At 43.3% G+C, this 17264-nt stretch overlaps 1 protein-coding gene across 1 annotated transcript; it reads left to right on the top strand.

The window, feature by feature from the left end:
* The first annotated feature begins 247 nt into the window (after window positions 1–247).
* Window positions 248–16379, top strand: LOC130868229 (vomeronasal type-2 receptor 26-like). The gene is made up of 6 exons (XM_057760486.1): window positions 248–456; window positions 4088–4379; window positions 6619–7416; window positions 9417–9626; window positions 12469–12592; window positions 15403–16379. The coding sequence occupies exons 1-6, from the start codon at window positions 248–250 to the stop codon at window positions 16377–16379; spliced, it is 2610 nt and encodes an 869-aa protein (XP_057616469.1).
* The last annotated feature ends 885 nt before the right edge of the window (window positions 16380–17264 follow it).

Genomic DNA, 17264 nt, shown 5'->3' on the forward strand with positions numbered 1-17264 from the left:
CAAAGAGGCTAGGAAACCTCAGAAGGAGGAGATAAAAGTTTTAATGACTCTGGGATTTAGTGGTCACCCACCTCCATCATGTCATGATCAATATTCTCCTCACAGCCTGCAAACCTAGAATTCCCAGTGTGGTCTTAGCCTCAGGTCCTTGATTGGGAGCTTCCTCACAGATAAAAAGCCCCCTTCACTGCTCGCCACTGCTCCATATGAGGCCCTCCTGTCACTAATTGCCTGGTGCCCAGCAGGCATGTGGCTGTGTACTCTCTTTCCTGTTGTCTTTGGCTGTGTCTCTGTGTCTTCTCTTTCTGCACCAAGAGCCTGGCTGTTGCCAAGGCAGAGGCTTCACTTTGACCGTCCTGGGGATGTAATGGTGGGGGGCAGCTTCTCCATCTTTGATCTCTCTATTGGTACCCTGTCTGACTTCACTGTCCCACCATCTGGACTGCTGGCTTCAGAGTAAGTGTTGGATGTGGAATGGGAGTCTCTGAAACCCAGCAGCAGCTTTACAAGGTTGTGTGAAGCCTTGGATAGGGGTTGATTCTCAGAGTCCCAGCTAGATGGCCACCACCTTCTCTGTGTATCCATGCAGTAGCTCTGTTGTTCTTCTTTTACATCACCTCTGTCTGTCTGTCCTTCTTGTTTGTCCTGGACTGAAGTATGGGTGCTCTTGTACTGGGTGTAATGTCTGCCCTCCGTAGGCCAGGTGGGGCTTCTTGATTTGTCTGTATATCCAAGGTTCTTAAATAGTGTCTATGTAGGTGTGTTTGCTGAATGGATTAATGTGTAAATAATAGATTTTCATCAATTATCAGCCTCTGTGATTCCTCTGTGCTGTATTCCTTTTGCTTGTTATTTTTTCTAAGCATCATAGAGTCTTTTTTTTTTTTTGGTTTTTCGAGACAGGGTTTCTCTGTGGTTTTGGAGCCTGTCCTGGAACTAGCTCTGTAGATAATGTTTTTTTTTTTTATTTTTTTTATCATAGAGTCTTGAATTCACTAGGTAGTCAAAGATGAGCTTGAGTTTCTGTTAGTCATACTTCTACCTTCTGAGTGCTGAGATAGTGGGGCCACATCACCACATTCAGTCTATGGTCCTGGAGATCAAACTTAAGAAGTGAGCCATATTCACAATCCCACTTTTGGATATTTTTATTTCAGCTTTTGCAATACGATGTTTCTCCGTGTAGTTTACAAAACAAGTTTCTTGGTTATTTATTTATTTTTATTTTTTTTAAAGATTTATTTTTTTGTTTTGTTATTATGTATACAGTTTTCTGCCTGCATATATGCCTCAAAGCCAGAAGAGGGCACCAGATCTCATTCTAGATGGTTATGAGCCACCCTGAGGTTGTTGGAAATTGGACTCATGATCTCTGGAAGAGCAGCCAGTGTTCTTAATGTCTGCGCCATCTCTCCAGCCCCAATTATTTATTTTTTAAATGTTTATATTTAGCTTTATTTGTTTTTAATTGCTGCCATGACTGAGCATAGGGCATATGGCTGTACTCCCACAATGCAGGAAGCTGAGGCAGGAGTATTATTAGTTCCAGGCAAGATTGGGGTATATGATGAGATCTAAGTCAAAAAAGTTGTTAAGTGGTTTTTTTTTAAAGTAACATCCATCTCTTTTTATTCAGCCACAAACAGAAGAGAGTTTCATTACTGATTTTTTTACATTTGCCATTACTATTTTCTTTTGAGATAGTATTGCACTTTGTGTTCAGGCTAGTCTGGAACTCCTTTTGTAGTTCAAGCAAGCCCTCAAACACAGGACTTCAGGCATGAGCCAACACATTGGCCACATTGGCTTGTCCTTGAATTTTTTTTTTTTTGAGAGAGAGAGGCTCTTACTGTGTAGATGAGGCTAGCCTAGAACTCACTATCTTCTTGAATGCTGGAATCATAAGTATATGCCACCATACCTGGATCCCATGTTATTTTTTAAGCCAATGAGTAATAATTGTATGTATGTATTGGGTACATTGCATTATATTTATAGAATGATTAATCAAGCTCACCCCACTCACAAATCCATCATTGTGTATACTTAATTTTTGCTGATGTGAATGTTTATAATCTACCATGGGAGGCAGAGACAGGAGAATCTGAAAGTGAAGGTCTTAATGAAGTGTCTGCTGTGCAAGCATTAAGACCTGAGTTTGATTCCCAAAACCCTCATGAAAGTCTGGCATTTTGAGCATCTGTAACCCTGGTTAGGAACAGAGAGACAGGCAGAGCCCTAAAGGTCGCTGGCCACTGAGCCTATCTGAATGGATGAGGTCCAGGTTCAGTTAGATGACATGTCTCAAAAAATAAGGTGAGTAGCCTTATGGGGGAAAGTGCTTGGCATGCAAGCCTGATGGATGACCTGGCCCTTCCTGGAACCCACATAAAGGTGGAAGGAAGGAATTGACTCTCAAAGTTGTTTCCTGACCTCCATGTGTTCTAGCTTGTGTGAGTATACAGACATACCACATACACACATGAACACAGGATAATGTTTTTTTTAAAGGTGGAGAAAGTATTGTGAAAAATATCCTGATATTCCATCAGTCTTCACCTTTTAAGGGGAAACACCCATGCACACAAATACAACACCACACACATACACATGCACATGCACACATACAAACACAGAACACGCTTAAAGACAGTACTAGTTGTCAGCTTCTGGCTTATACATACACATACACATCCATTGAAAATTCATCATCATTCTTGGTTATATAGTGAGTGTGAGGTCAGACTGGGGGACAAGGAGACTCTGCCTCAAAACAAAGCAAATCTACTCTCAACATTAATTCTGAACAATTTAATTAACATAAATAACATCAGCTGGATATGGTGACATTTTGTTTTAATTCCAGCATTCAAGAGGCAGAGGCAGGCAGATACCTTTGGATTCCAGACCAACAAAGGCCATAAAGAAATTCTTTGTCTGAACATCCCCATGTATCTATCTGTATCCTTATATCTATATCTTTGTCTATATCTATATATATATATACAGCTATATCTATCTATCTATCTATCTATCTATCTATCTATCTATCTATCTATCTATCTATCTATCTATTCCTCTACTCCTTCCAACGCTTCCCATTAGCCCTTCTTTTCTCTCAAATTTATGGCCTTTTATTTTTAATTATTATTGCTTAAACATGCAAGCAAATATATTAATACATAAATGAGACCTGTTGATTCTTTTTCATTTCATTTTATTTTTTTGAGACAGGTTTTCTCTGTTAGCCCTGGCAGTTCTGGAACTCACTCTGTGGTCCAGGCTATCCTCAAATTCGTAAATATTTGCTTGCCTATGCCTCCCCAGTTCTGAGATGAAAGGCACGCGCTGTCCCCACCCAGATATGACCCACTGAAATTAACCAAGGCTGTCTGTGTGGCTGAAGGTTTGGAACTGTACAATGGAGTTTTGGGGTTCATCAGTTGGGTATGTGTCTAAAGACAGTGAGTGTCTTTTTGCCAGATTACATCCATTGCCAATAGTTCAGCAGGGAAGAGTAGGGCCACACAAGGAATTTTCCAATGCATGATTGGCTGTTGGCAGACTCAGATGTCTGCATCAAGTCCTGAAGACAGTATTTCACATCTCCTCTCCCTGTCTTCTGGCTCTTACTTTGAGCAATTCTAAAACAGATGTTAGTTACTGTTAATTCTAAGCAAGTTTACTGTGCAATAGAATTTTCTTTGCTTACATGAGAAAGGGTCTCTCTATGTAGCTCCTGGTACTTGGGTCTGTCTCTGTGTAATCCATGCTGGTCTCCACCTCTCAAAGTTCCATCTGCTCTACCTCCAGAGAGCTATTAAACTATTAAACAAGTGTGCCACCACACCCAGCCTGTTCAATAGATCTTCAGGTATCCATTCTGTCTTCTGAAACTGTCCCCTCTGATTACTGGCTCCACATTCCCTCTGGCTCCCCTTTGAGTATTCTGAACTGTGCTCCTCTGCACATCGGTGTAGAAATACTTGTGGAGATGTTGTTCTACCTGTATCTCTTGAGTTCCTGTGTTTATTCTTGTTCAGTTTACCCCATCATGAGGGATAAATGTGGGCTTCTCTTCCCTCAGCGTTTCCAAGTGGGGCTACCGGGTGGCCCAGAGTTTCGTCTTTGCCATCGAGGAGATTAATAGGAGTGCTCACTTGTTGCCCAATTTGACTCTGGGCTTCTCCATTCGAAACTCTGGGGACTCAGTGCATGGAGCCCTCTACCAGACAATGAGCTTTCTTTCGAGGCAGGAGGAGCCCATCCCCAACTATACATGCCAGCATGGCTCTCCTCAGGCTGCTCTGGTTGGGGACACACGGTCATCCCTGTCTGTCTCCATGGCCAGACTTCTGGGGCTGTACAAGTTTCCCCAGGTGAGTTACTCAAGCCTTCTTCCTTCATGAATGTAGTGCAGTCCCTTAATGATGATAGAGAAACAGATGGTGATGGCCACAGGCGTGAGCAGCTCTGCAGTGGAGCCAGGCTCCCTGCACGTATTCTCCATGTGCAACATGGTTCCCCTCCATATACAGATAAAGATAGTTTAGAGAGAACTATCATCCCTCTCAGTGAGGTATTGAAAATTTTTTTATTTTAAAATATATCTTTACAGAGTTTTTTATTTTTATTAGTGTATATGACTATGTACATTCTTATATATATTATAGATGTGCTACACATTTGTGGTACATATCTACATATATAGTCATATGAAACATACATCTTTCATATATATATATATACACACACACACACACACACACACACGCATGCACGCACTCCATGCCTGGTGCCAATGGACATTCACAAAAGGTCATTGGCTTCCCTGGAAGTTGAGTTACAATTTTTTTTTTAACTGCTGCTAGGGTGTTGGGGTTTGAACCCAGCTCCTCTGAAAGAACAGCAAGTACTGTTAACCACTGCACCACCTCTTTAGCACTGTGTGTGTGTGTGTGTGTGTGTGTGTGTGTGTGCATGTGAAACCAGTGCAATGGTGTCCATGTGCAGGTCAGAAGACAAATTTAGTGTGTCAGTTATTCTACTTTTTTGATTTTGGGGCTTAAACTCAGGTTATCAGACTGGTGGCCAATACCTTTACCTGGGGAGACATCTTTCCAGCTCCTAAAGAAATAAGTTATTTTATTTGTTTTTTAAATAAGTTGATCAGTAATTTTGCTTGGCTGTAGGTTCTTGCAATTTCAATCTAGGCAATTGGGCTCATGCTACTTGCACCCATCTACCCTCTGGTTATGTAACCCAGACATTAGCATCATTCCCACAATGGAGGCTGTGTTTGACAATTATCTCTTTAGTATATGGTTTTAAGAGGTGACTTGAAGATAATTTATGCATTTAAGGTTAGCACTTCAGTGACTTTCATCTTAGGATGAGTACCTCAGTTGATTTGAGAACATTTTTCATTCTCTTGCGAAAATGCATTCTCCTGAATCCCATTGGTACCATATCCCATCATTCCTACGCTGAGGCAACCTATGAAATATGTCTGATCTTTACATATGTACCACACACACAAACACACACACACGCACGCACACACCACCTATTTTAAAAATAACAACCTATCCTCAAGACCCAGTAATACCACTTTTGGGTATATATCCAAAGGATGCTCAATCGTGCCACAAGGACATGTGCTCAACTATGTTCATAGCAGCTTTGTTTGTCATAGCCAGAACCTAGAAACAACCTAAATGCCCCTCAACCAAAGAGTAGGCAAGGAAAATGTGGTACATTTATACATTTACACAGCAGAAAGAAAATGACATCTTGAATTTTGCAGGAAAATGAATGGAGCTAGAAAACATCATTTTGAATAAGGTAACCCAGACACAGAAAGACAATTATCACATGTACTCACTCATAGGTAGTTTGTAAACATAAAGCAAAGAAAACCAGCCTACAAACCACAATCTCAGAGAATTTAGACAACAATGAGGACCCTAAGAGAGACATACATAGATCTAATTTACATGGGAAGTAGAAAAAGACAAGATCTCCTGAGTAAATTGGGAGCATGGGGACCTTGGGAGAGGGTTGAATTGGAGGGGAGAGGCAGGGAGGGGAGCAGAGAAAACTGTAGAGCTCAATAAAAGAAAAAATAGCCCCAACAGTTTTGTGCAAAGCACACAGTCGCAGACCTTGCTGAGGCACAGGAATGAAGTATTACAGGACAGGTGAAGGACAGATGCTGAGAGGAGAGCAGGTAAAGCTATGGTTCTGGGTTCATTCCAGAAGCCACCAGGCTGTAGAACCAACACAGTGCAGGATGCTCAAGTTCTTTACTGAAAATTATGTTTTAATATTTAATGTGTGTGTGTGTTTGTCTGTCTGTGTGTCTGTGTGAGTCTATACAGATGCAGGAGGAAGCCAGATGAAGGTATCAGATTTCCTTGACTCAGAGTTGTAAGGAGATGTGAGCCCTCTGCTGTGTGTGCTAGGACTTGAACTTGGGTCTTCTACAAGAAGAACAAGGGCTCTGAATTGCTGAGCCATGTCTCAAGCCTCCTCCTTCCCACCTTTAAACCAGATCATCAGCCTATGCGTAAGTCCCAGTCTCATTCACCCTTCTATTGCCTGGCTCTTCCTTGACAGGTCAGTTATGCATCCTCACTACCCAGCCTTAGTGACAAGATCCAGTTCCCATCTTTCCTTCGGACCGTGACTAGTGACCTCACATCTTGCCGTGCAGTGACCCAGCTGATCGTTCACTTTCAGTGGTCCTGGGTGATCATTCTGGCCCATGATGATGACTTTGGGCAGCAGGCCAGCTTTCTGGCCAATCAGGAGCTGAGCCCAGCTGGTGTGTGCATTGAGTTCACCCTCCACGTCCCTTCCCATGAGTCCATGGGGAAGATCGGAGAGATTGTCCAGAAGATGCAGAAATGCACAGCCAGGGTTGTTTTGGTTTTTCTAAGCAATGTAAATTTCCAGGCCATTTTGCATGGCTTACAAGACGCCCCTGTCTCAGGACAGGTCTGGGTCAGCAAGGACACTACGCACATGGCACTTGCCCTGTCTGTTCCAGGCATTTCCCATGTATTGCATGGCACATTTGGCCTTCTGCTTCATAGCAGCAGGGCAATTGGCTTCCCGGAGTTCCTTGCTCACCTGCGCCCCAGCCGGACTCCAGAAGACATGTTTATAAAGAAGTTTTGGGAGTTCACGTTTGATTGCACATGGCCCCACCAGAGCATCACAGTGACAGAGGGTGTCCAGCTGTGCTCAGGGAATGAGAGTCTGATAAACAAGCAGTACCCTTTCCCAGAAGTGAGTAAAATTGATATTGCTTACACAGCTGTCTACAGCATTGCCCATGCCCTGCAAGACATGATAACCAGTGGACAGCAGGATGGGAAAAGTACAGATTCCCAGGACTTCCAGCCCTGGCAGGTGAGAGAGACATGTGCAGAGCGGGTGATTTAGGACTGCTTGGGGAAGAGGACATTGGTTCTCACTAGGCTGAAGAAAAGCTGTCTATTTTCTTCAGCAAGGATGCCTCCTACTTGCAACTGAGGGGCATCTTAGAAGGAACAATGGACAAGGATTCCATGCAATGTGTGAATCTCAGATGAATCCAGTCCTTATAAGGTTGCTTGTCTTAGCAAATAAAGGATGCCTAGTAAAATTAAAATACCTGAGAATAGTAAATAGAAATATTTTAGTGTCTTTACATTGAATTTTAATACAGTGGTTGATTTTTAGTATAGGCATACTACAAATCATAATTTCAAAGAAATATCAAATTCATTTGTCCTCTTTTGGATGTGTGATGCTTGTCTGTGGTCACATGTGCATAGGCATGCAGGTATATGTGGTGGGGTGTGCACTCATGTGTACGTACATGTGGGAAAGTCAGAGAATGATATGAGAAATCATCTTCCTATCACTCTTCAACCTTATTAGTTAGGGCAGGGTCTCTCATTCAGTCACAGAGCTTGTTGATGTGGCTAGAATTGCTGGCCAGCTTGCTCTGGGCACCTCCTGTGTCCACCTTCTTAGGCTGTAACTACATATGTGTCGTCACACCCACCTAACATTTAGGTGGGTTCCAGGTATCTGAAGTCCAAACCTCAAACTTTTATTGCGTGTGTTTTTCAATCACTGAGCCAACTCCCAAATCCTTACTTATCATTCTTTTTAAAAATATTACTGATAAATTCATATACATATAATGCATTTTGGTTTTCTTGGCAAAAGCCTATCTATCTATCTATCTATCTATCTATCTATCTATCTATCTATCTATCTATCATCTATCATCTTCTCAACTCCATTCAGGATAGCATAAGCCTACATATGTAAGTGGACCCTTGGAAGAAATGTTGCTCACTGGTGAGGTAACTAGTGAGAGTGGTGGCCAAGGAGGGGGTATATTTTTATCACTTGCTCTAAGATGACCTGAGTCTCTACTGAGTGTCTGGTGAATGCTCATTTGGTTATCAACCATATGCATAGTGATTGTTGCTGTCTCTTTGGCTGAGAATGACAGATTACAAATTACACAAGATCTGACTTGGTGATCCATGCCTGTCATGCCAGCACACAGGAGGTTGAGGCCATAAAATCCTGAATTCAAGGCCAAATAGGACTATACAGCACGAACAAGATGACTGTGGTTATAACAGTGTGTGTATTCTATGAATAGGATAGAAAGTAGACGGAGTGAGGAGTGAGGGAAAGAAGGAAAATTTTCTCCTTGTGTGGAAATATCTGAATTTCTGACAAGAGGATGAGAAGTCTCATCTTGGGAAAAAGTGCAGATAGCAGGGACAGCACGTATCAAGACTCTAGAATGGAGACACATAGCAGAGTCACATAGGTGGACTGATGAACTGTGGGAGACTGGTTAGAGTTGTTGGGCAGTCTAGGTGGCCTGGGGCCAGTCTGCGGAATTCTTACTAGAGTTTGGAATCTGCTGAGTGTAATGGGAAGACTGAGGACAGCAGTGCACAGCCAAATGAGACTCTGGAGCAGGAATCACATTGTCATGTTTGGGGATTTAATTTTAAGGCTGCTGAGATGGCTCGGTGGGTAAAGATATTTTTCCCCAAGCATAAGTTGGATTCCTAAGTCCCACATGGCAGCAGAAGGAGAGAATATTCCTGAGAGTTGTTCTCTAATTCTATAGTGTGAGCTGTATACACAGACAACACAGTATTAGGTTTAAAAATTATCTGGATTAAAGATTATACACTATTAATTATTAAGCCTAATCATATTTGTGATTCCCTGAAAATATCACAGGTCCTTTATTTTCCTCATGCCTAATGGTGCCTAATGTCTTTGGTTGAAATGACTCTGTCTCATTGCAGAGGTGAATGGTATGTTGCATTTTAGACAAAATCCTGAGCTAGTCCTTGTCAGTGAACAATATCTCCCTTTCTTGTCAGCTGCTTTATGCTCTGAGGAAGGTGCACTTCAAGACTCCTGATGGAATCGAGATTATGTTTGATGGAAATGGAGATTTGGTGTCAATATTTGATATTCTCCAAGGGCAGAAGACCACTGAGGGTGTATTCCACTTGGTCCATGTAGGAATGATAGACCCTCAAGTCTCTTCGGGGAACAAAATGATGGTCCATTTGAAGGAGGAAATCCAAGTGAGTTGCCTGAATGCAGAGATGACTCCTGTTCTGGTGTGTTAAAGTCACAGGGAAATTCCAAGTCCAGGGGTCTTTATTGCTCGGGGTGCATGAAGTTGATGCGGCTCTGATTGGGTCAGTCAGTTATAACTCGTTATGTTGTTTATCTCATTAGAGATCTTTCTCTGAATGATATTGATTCAGCAGCTAAAAGGAAAATATAAAAGGTGGGGTTGGGAGATTGCTCAGTGGTCAAAGTGTTTTGTATGAGAGCACAAGAACTAAACTTTAGATCTCCAGAACACTTGGACATGCTGAGTGGACAGTGGGTCTCACCTGTAAATTCATCCCTGGCAGATGGAAACAAGGTGATGTCTATAGAAACCTGACGAGTATGACTAGCCGTATCAGTGAACTCTGGGTTTTCCTTTGAGCCTCTGCCTCAGTGAACACAGTGGGAAAGCAACTGAGGATGATTCCCAACATTAACCTTGGACCTCCACATGTGCTTGTTTATACATGAACACAAGTCCACATAGATGTACAAATGCATGCATACATATTTACACCATAAACACATAAACACTGGGGAAAAGAATCTATCAGATTCACAAATAGAGTGAGAATCTGCACCTGGTGATGCCTTGGCAGTATTTTCACAATGTCTGTGTTCAGGATATTCTCTGAGAAGACAGTGAGTGACACACTCAACCAGCTGGGAAGTGGGCTTGATAGACATTCAGTTTACTTGCTAAGTTAGTTTATTTTCCCCTCCATCACAAATACCTGAGAGTGAATTTCAAGTCAGGAAAGGTTTTTAATGCCTCATGGTTTGAGACATCCAGTTTGAGATGTATCCATTGCTTTGGGTGTGTGTGGTTGAGGCAGTAGGTCACGAATGGAAGCAGGCAGCATGCCTTTGTGGTGAAAGAGGTTGTTCAGTTCATGGGCCAAGGGAGTGAGGAGGTGAAGAGCTGGACAGATAGGTAACCAAGTTACACTGTATGAGTGCATTGTCCCAGGACCCACTCCCCCATCTAGGTCCCACATCCTATTTACAATATCTGTAATAATTCATCAAATTATGATTCCATTGAGAAATCAGTCCACTGATTTGGTCAGAGGCATCAAGACCCAATCATACTTCAAAACCCTACCATCTGGTAACTCATGGTCCAAAACATGAGACTTTGGGAACATTTGAGATTCAAACCATGACAATTTATTAACAAAATTAGGAACAGTGTTGACATAGGTATGTCTATGTATGGAGTCTGGTACATAGAAATGGCTCAGCTCCCTGTCCTGTGCCAGTGAAGAATGAGTCCCCTCCTCTGCAACTTTGTCTAAGTTTTGTTCTGGTGGCCTCTCCAGTCAATGGTGGCCTTAAGTTTTTCTACATGAGAATGAGGTTCCCATTCTTGGATTTCTAAAGCAGAAATGATACATGCTAAGTGTTCATAGGATTCTTTTGAAGAATCTTTCAATGGTCTTGATCTGGGTGGGAAGTTTCTGCTGTCTTCTTTTGTGGTAGAGATGTCAGCACCCCACACTTTCGTCTTTGTGATCCTTGCCTGGACCTAGAATTTTGCTATGAGAAATTGAATCATCCTTGGCAAGTCCAAGGTAAATGAGAAGACTACCACGTGTGTTGTGAAGGTGTGTGTATGTGTGCATGCATATAGTTGGACTTTTCTTTGGTCTACTAGCCATAGATAAAGACATGGAGGCTTATTAATTATCAATGGTTGGACTTAGCTTATGCATTTCCTCAACTAGCTCTTATAACTTAAATTAGCCCATCTATATTAATCTATGTTCTGCCATGTGGCTTGTCACCTATGCTCCATAATGTATGTCTGACTGCCTTAGTGTCTCACTGGCATCTCTTCTGCAGCTAGATTCTAACCCCGAGTTTCTGTCTCCTACTGGAAGTTCAGCCTAACCTCTCTGGCCTACCTATTGTCTGTTCAGCTTTTTATTAAGCCAAACACAGTGACATAACTTCACATTTGTAAATAAATATCCCACAACATCTCTCTCTCTCTGTCTCTCTCTATGTTTCTGTCTCTCTGTGTCAAAGGCATAAGTACCTAATTTTTCTCTTAATGAATCTCAAATATACTTTATTATTAGAGTACAAGTGAAAAACATAAGGGCAGCTAAATTGTAAACCTCAACAACTTCACAGAGGGAAATGAAGAAAAGGAAGAGAGACACCCATGTTTTCTGAGTTAGGCATGGAGGTTTGCAAGCATTCACAGGTTTTGGGACACTCTGAGAAAGAAAGAGAAAGCCATGACCATCAAGGAAATTATGCCCAGGCTATGGACTCGTGTAATGTCTGCCAATACTTACAATTATTTTCCTTTTATTTTGCCTATATGGATGTTTCCCTGAATGTGTATTTGTGTGCTGTGTGTATGCCTTGTGTCTGTACATAACAGAAGAGGGCATGAGTTCCTTTGGAACTCTAATTACAGTATGAGCTCCTCTATGAGTGCTGGGAATTGAATTCTGCTCTTTTGGAAGAGCAGCCTGTGATCTTAACCACTGAGCCTTCTGTCTTGCCTGCATGCATTCAATTGTTGATAGAGGAGCCCCACAGGGACTGGAAAGACAACAATCATACTGTTTATCTGTGATTTTGAATGCCTTAACCATGGCATCCTGACGTAGCCTTTCCCTATTACACTCAAAAGTACCTCTCTAGTCTGGCATCTGCTCTGATAGACATGTTTTCTGAAAGGCATCTCATCTAGTGGGCTGAGAGGGAACTCTCCTGTTCTGGTTCTTAGGGTGAGGCCAAGCATCAGTATCCCTAAAGAGTCACTGGTGACACTATGCTCACTGTTACTAGGTGCCCACCTCTGTCTGCAGTGAAAGCTGCCTTCCAGGGTTCAGCCAAGTGCCCAGGCTTGGAGCGCCCCAATGCTGTTTTGATTGCAGTCCCTGCCCCGAGGGACAGTTTGCAGACAAAAAAGGTAAGGACATGTGGATCTGGAATCTGAGGGACCAAAGGGAATTTTGAGCCTCCTGTACTTCTCCATTGTCTTAGTTACCATCCCACTGCTCTGAAGAGACACCAAGGCATAAGACCAAGGCATCTTCTTATGGTTTCAGAGGGTGAGTCCATGACCATCATGGCAGGACGCATGGTGCCAGGCAACAGTTTCCACTCTGATCTACAGGAAGCAGGCAGGCAGAGAGGTGGAGAGTGGGCCAGGTGCGTGAGTCTGAACTTTCAAAGGCCACCCACAGTGACACCCCTCATCCAGTAATGCTATTCCTACCAATCCATTCCCAAGAACCCACCAATTAACAACCAAACGTTCAAATATATGAGACTATGGGACCATTCTCAGTCAAACCATTACACCCATCTATCCACTGGATGCAAAAACTTTGCTTTTCTGTGGTACACCAGTCAGAACACTGCTCTTATAGTTGTTCTTAAGTAAATGCTTTATTGAGACAGACAAGTGCCTGAACCGTAATTGGACTGTGGACAAGAATCAGGCATAAGCTATTTCCACAAGCTTTCAATGGTCCAATGAAAAACTTTTTGCTGAAACTGATGAATTCCACCTGCTTTTTAAACTGCATGGAAGTGGCAATATATGTAGATGTTCTTTAGTGATTTCCTTCCTCCTCTGTATTAGTGGTGTTCACCCTATGTAAAATAGCAGCCGATCACCACATCCCATACTGTCTGAGCTGCAGAAGTTATTCCTTTACCATTTTGAACACTGGAAATGCAAAACCAAGTTATCCTCCAGGCTGGTGTTGTATGAGGCCTCACTTTCCCCCTAGCAGAGCCATCCCCTTACTGTGTGCTCTCATTTCAACCCCTGGTGTGTGTGTGTGTGTGTGTGTGTGTGTGTGTGTTCCCTCTTTTTTTGGTTTGTTATTTGTTTTTGAGACAAGGGTTGACCGTGTAGTCCTGGGTGGCTTGGAAATCACAATGATACCAGTTTGTCCCCACACTGAGAGAAACCCATCTGCTTCTGCCCCTCAAGTGCTGAGATTAAAGTTTTGTGCAGGCACATCCAGCTCCAGTTCCCCATTCTTATTAGGATAGGAGCTTGATTAGAATTAGGCTCTACCCTGGTGAAATAATTTTACATGTATTAGAAAATCTCCAGTTTACTTATGGCAAAATACAGTGACACTTTGAGGTGCCAAGTAACAGGACTTGACAAGATGAATTTTGTGGACACAACTCAGTCTAAAACATTTGTTAATATGACCAGTTACTGATACTACTGGAAAAATGAAACATTAAAACTCATGTAAGAGATCAGGTGTGGTGGCACAGTCCTTTAATCCCAGCACTCAGGAGACAGAGTCAGGAAGTTCTTGGAGATTGTGTCTGATCAGTGTAGCCAACTCAGTGATCTCCAGGTTCAATAAAAGATTTAGTCTCAAAAACTATGATCATGCTGATGGGAACTCACCAACTCTAGTCAGACAGGGAAGGAACCAGTATAGATCCAAACTAGTCCCTCTGATTGAGGGTGACAGTTGTATGGCTGGGGCAGACTGCAGGGCCACTGGTAGTGACACCAGGATTTATCCCTACTGCTTGTCCTGGGTTTTTGGAAACCCATTCTCTTAGGATGGATTCATTCCTTGATCTACATAGATATAGTAGGGAGGGCCTTGGACCTTCCCCAAAGCAATTACTCTCTCTGAAGAGTGGATGGGGGGCTGAAGGGGTAGGTGGAAGGGTTGGGAAGAGAAGAGGGAGTGGGAACTGGGATTGGTATGCAAAGTGAAAAAAGACAGTTTGTTTTCTTTAAAAAAAAATAAAATAAAGTATAAAAAAAGAGAAGGAAGAAAAAATATTCTTCTGCTGGAGAGGAGACGCAGCGGTTAGGAGCACCTATATGGGGTCTCACAGCCATCTGTAACTCCAGTTTCAGGGATCCAATGTCCTCTTCTGACGTCTGTAGGAACAAGGCATGCACATGTTTTCCATATATATGTACAAAAAAAACTCAACAAGAAAAATAAAATAAATAATTCCAAAAATAGTTGTTGAGACTAGTGAGATGGCTCATCAGTTAAAGCATTCACTGTCAGCCCTGACAGCCTGAGTTTGGCTCTTGAGACCCACATGGTGGAAGGAGAACACGACACTGGTGACAGTTTTCCTTAACTTCAGGTGCACACCAAGGCATGCCTTAGCCCACAACACATACACACAGGACATATACAAGTATACAAGGCATGCCTTAGCTCACAACACATAAACACAGCACATGTACAAGTGTGCAAGGCACGCCTTAGCCCACAAACACATACACACACCACATGAACAAATAAATTTCATTCGGAAAGTAAGGTGTGAAAAATGAGTAAGAGACAATATCTGATCATCTCTGGTTCCAACAAGCACTTACAACCACACACATACATGTATGCACACACAAAGCTGCAAACAAAGAAACTCACATAGGTTAGGTATAGTGGTGCAGGCCTATAATGACAGCACTTGAGAGGTTGAGGAAGGAGGCTTAGGAGTTCATGACCACCTTCTGCTACTCACCCTGAGTTCCATGAGACACTGAGTAGGAACAAAAACCCTCACAGAAAACAGACACAGAAATGCAGCCTTTTCCTTTGTGCCTCTGCCTCTAATATCACCCATCCCAGCCCAGGCCACCAAGAATAATTTATAAATCCAGACATGATGGAGAGGCTGTAAGGGCAGGGAGTGCTTGGGGCACCTTCCTTCTGAGCTGGTGCAGTTGGCACAGTGTTGGAGAAATGGTTTCTGTATCTCCCGTAGACATGAAGAGATGTCTTCTGTGCCCCAAGGAGCAGTACTCGAGCCACACCAGAGACCGCTGCCTGCCCAGGACAGAGATCTTCCTGGCCTTTGAGGAACCTCTGGGATTCATGCTGGCTTTGGTGGCACTCTTCCTGGCTGGTCTGGCTGTCCTGGTTCTGGGAGTGTTCCTGAAGTACAGGGACACCCCCGTGGTCAGGGCCAACAACAGAACCCTCAGCTACTTCCTGCTGATCTCCCTTTCCCTCTGTGCCCTGTGTGCCTTGCTGTTCCTTGGCCGCCCCAGTGTCCCCACGTGCCTCCTGCGTCAGACGACCTTTGCTATGGTGTTCACGGTGGCTGTCTCCTCTGTTCTGGCCAAGACCCTCACAGTGGTCCTGGCCTTCAGGGTCACCAGGCCAGGGGCCAGGCTCCAGGTGTGCCTGAGCCCTGGGGCTTCCACCTCAGTGGTCCTCATTGCTTCCTTCATGCAGGTTGTTCTTTGTGGGGTCTGGCTGGCCACCTCCCCACCATTCCCAGACAGGGATATGGTCTCGGAGCCCCAGCACATTGTCATCCAGTGCCAGGAGGGCTCTGGCACCATCTTCTTCTGTGTGCTGGGCTACTTGGGGTTCCTGGCAGGGGGTACCTTTTCTGTGGCTTTTCTGGCCAGGGGCCTGCCAGATGTCTTCAACGAGACTAAGTTCCTGGCCTTCAGCATGCTGCTCTTCTGCAGTGTCTGGACAGCGTTCCTGCCCCTGTACCACAGTGCCCGGGGCAAGTCCACTGTGGCTGTAGAGATCTTCTCCATCCTGGCCTCCACAGCTGGCCTTTTGGGTGGCATCTTCATCCCCAAGTGCTATATCATCTTGCTGAGACCAGAGAGGAACACGCCTGCCTGGCTAAGGCAAGGCCACCAGGCACAGGAAGATAGGCAGAGTGAGATGCTCCAGAGAAGGTGTTTCTCCAGATCCACATCACTTGCCTTGATGATCTAGTCCTCGGTGGAGGCACTGGTACCTTCATGTGATTTTTGCTACTGGTTTTGTATGGACTCATGGTATTTAAAAGACAGATCAAAATAAAAGTGAGACATTACAAAACAGTCATGACAATCATTTGATGTGGACACATAGATGGTTATTTACTATTCTCTATATATTGTTAAAATTTATCACAATTTAGAAATTTTGAAAAGGTGAGCTATCAAGATTTTTCAGTGTGTACAAATGCTTGCTGTGATACTTTGTGCTATAACAAATAAAGCTTGTCTGAAGATCAGAGTGTGGATCTAGCCACTAGTTATCCATAGAGACCAGGCAGTGGTGGCTCATACCTTTAATCTCAGTACTTGGGGAGTCACACACCTTTAATCCCAACACTAGAGAGGTGGAGACAGGAAGGGATATGGCTTGGTTGAGAGAGGAATATAAGGCAGAAGGAGTTAGGAGCTCAGTGAATTCAGTGTGAGGATTCCTGGAAAGAGGATCACCCATTGGATCTAAGGATTTGGGAGCGACAAGAGCTAGTGGCTGACTGCTCTGCTTCTCTGATTTTTCAGCATTTACCCTTTTTTTCTGACTCTGGCTTTTACTTATTAAGAACAATTAGAATTGAAGCAACAAACAGTTACCATTAAACATGGCAAGCTGGGTTTGATACCCAGGACCCAGATGTTGGAAGGAGAGAACTGACATCACTAAGTTGTTGTGTGGCTTCTGCTTGGTCACTGAAGTACACACAACACCCTCACACGCACACACACACACACAAAATTTAAATGCAAAAGTGTGAAAAGCATAATGAGGTGATGCTGATGTCAAGGGTTGGTAAGGATATGAGGAATCGGCAGGTAGATCATTCATCTCTCCTCTTTATTTTGA

This window comes from Chionomys nivalis, chromosome 2 (assembly GCF_950005125.1).
Source record: "Chionomys nivalis chromosome 2, mChiNiv1.1, whole genome shotgun sequence".
Classification (NCBI taxonomy): domain Eukaryota; kingdom Metazoa; phylum Chordata; class Mammalia; order Rodentia; family Cricetidae; genus Chionomys; species Chionomys nivalis.

Excerpts from the sequence above, each read along its gene's own strand:
- LOC130868229 (XM_057760486.1), top strand. The coding sequence starts at position 248 with ATGTGGCTGTGTACTCTCTTTCCTGTTGTCTTTGGCTGTGTCTCTGTG. Across the intron at positions 9,627-12,468 it reads ATTTGAAGGAGGAAATCCAA|GTGCCCACCTCTGTCTGCAG; the intron begins GTGAGTTGCCTG and ends CACTGTTACTAG. Across the intron at positions 12,593-15,402 it reads ACAGTTTGCAGACAAAAAAG|ACATGAAGAGATGTCTTCTG; the intron begins GTAAGGACATGT and ends TATCTCCCGTAG.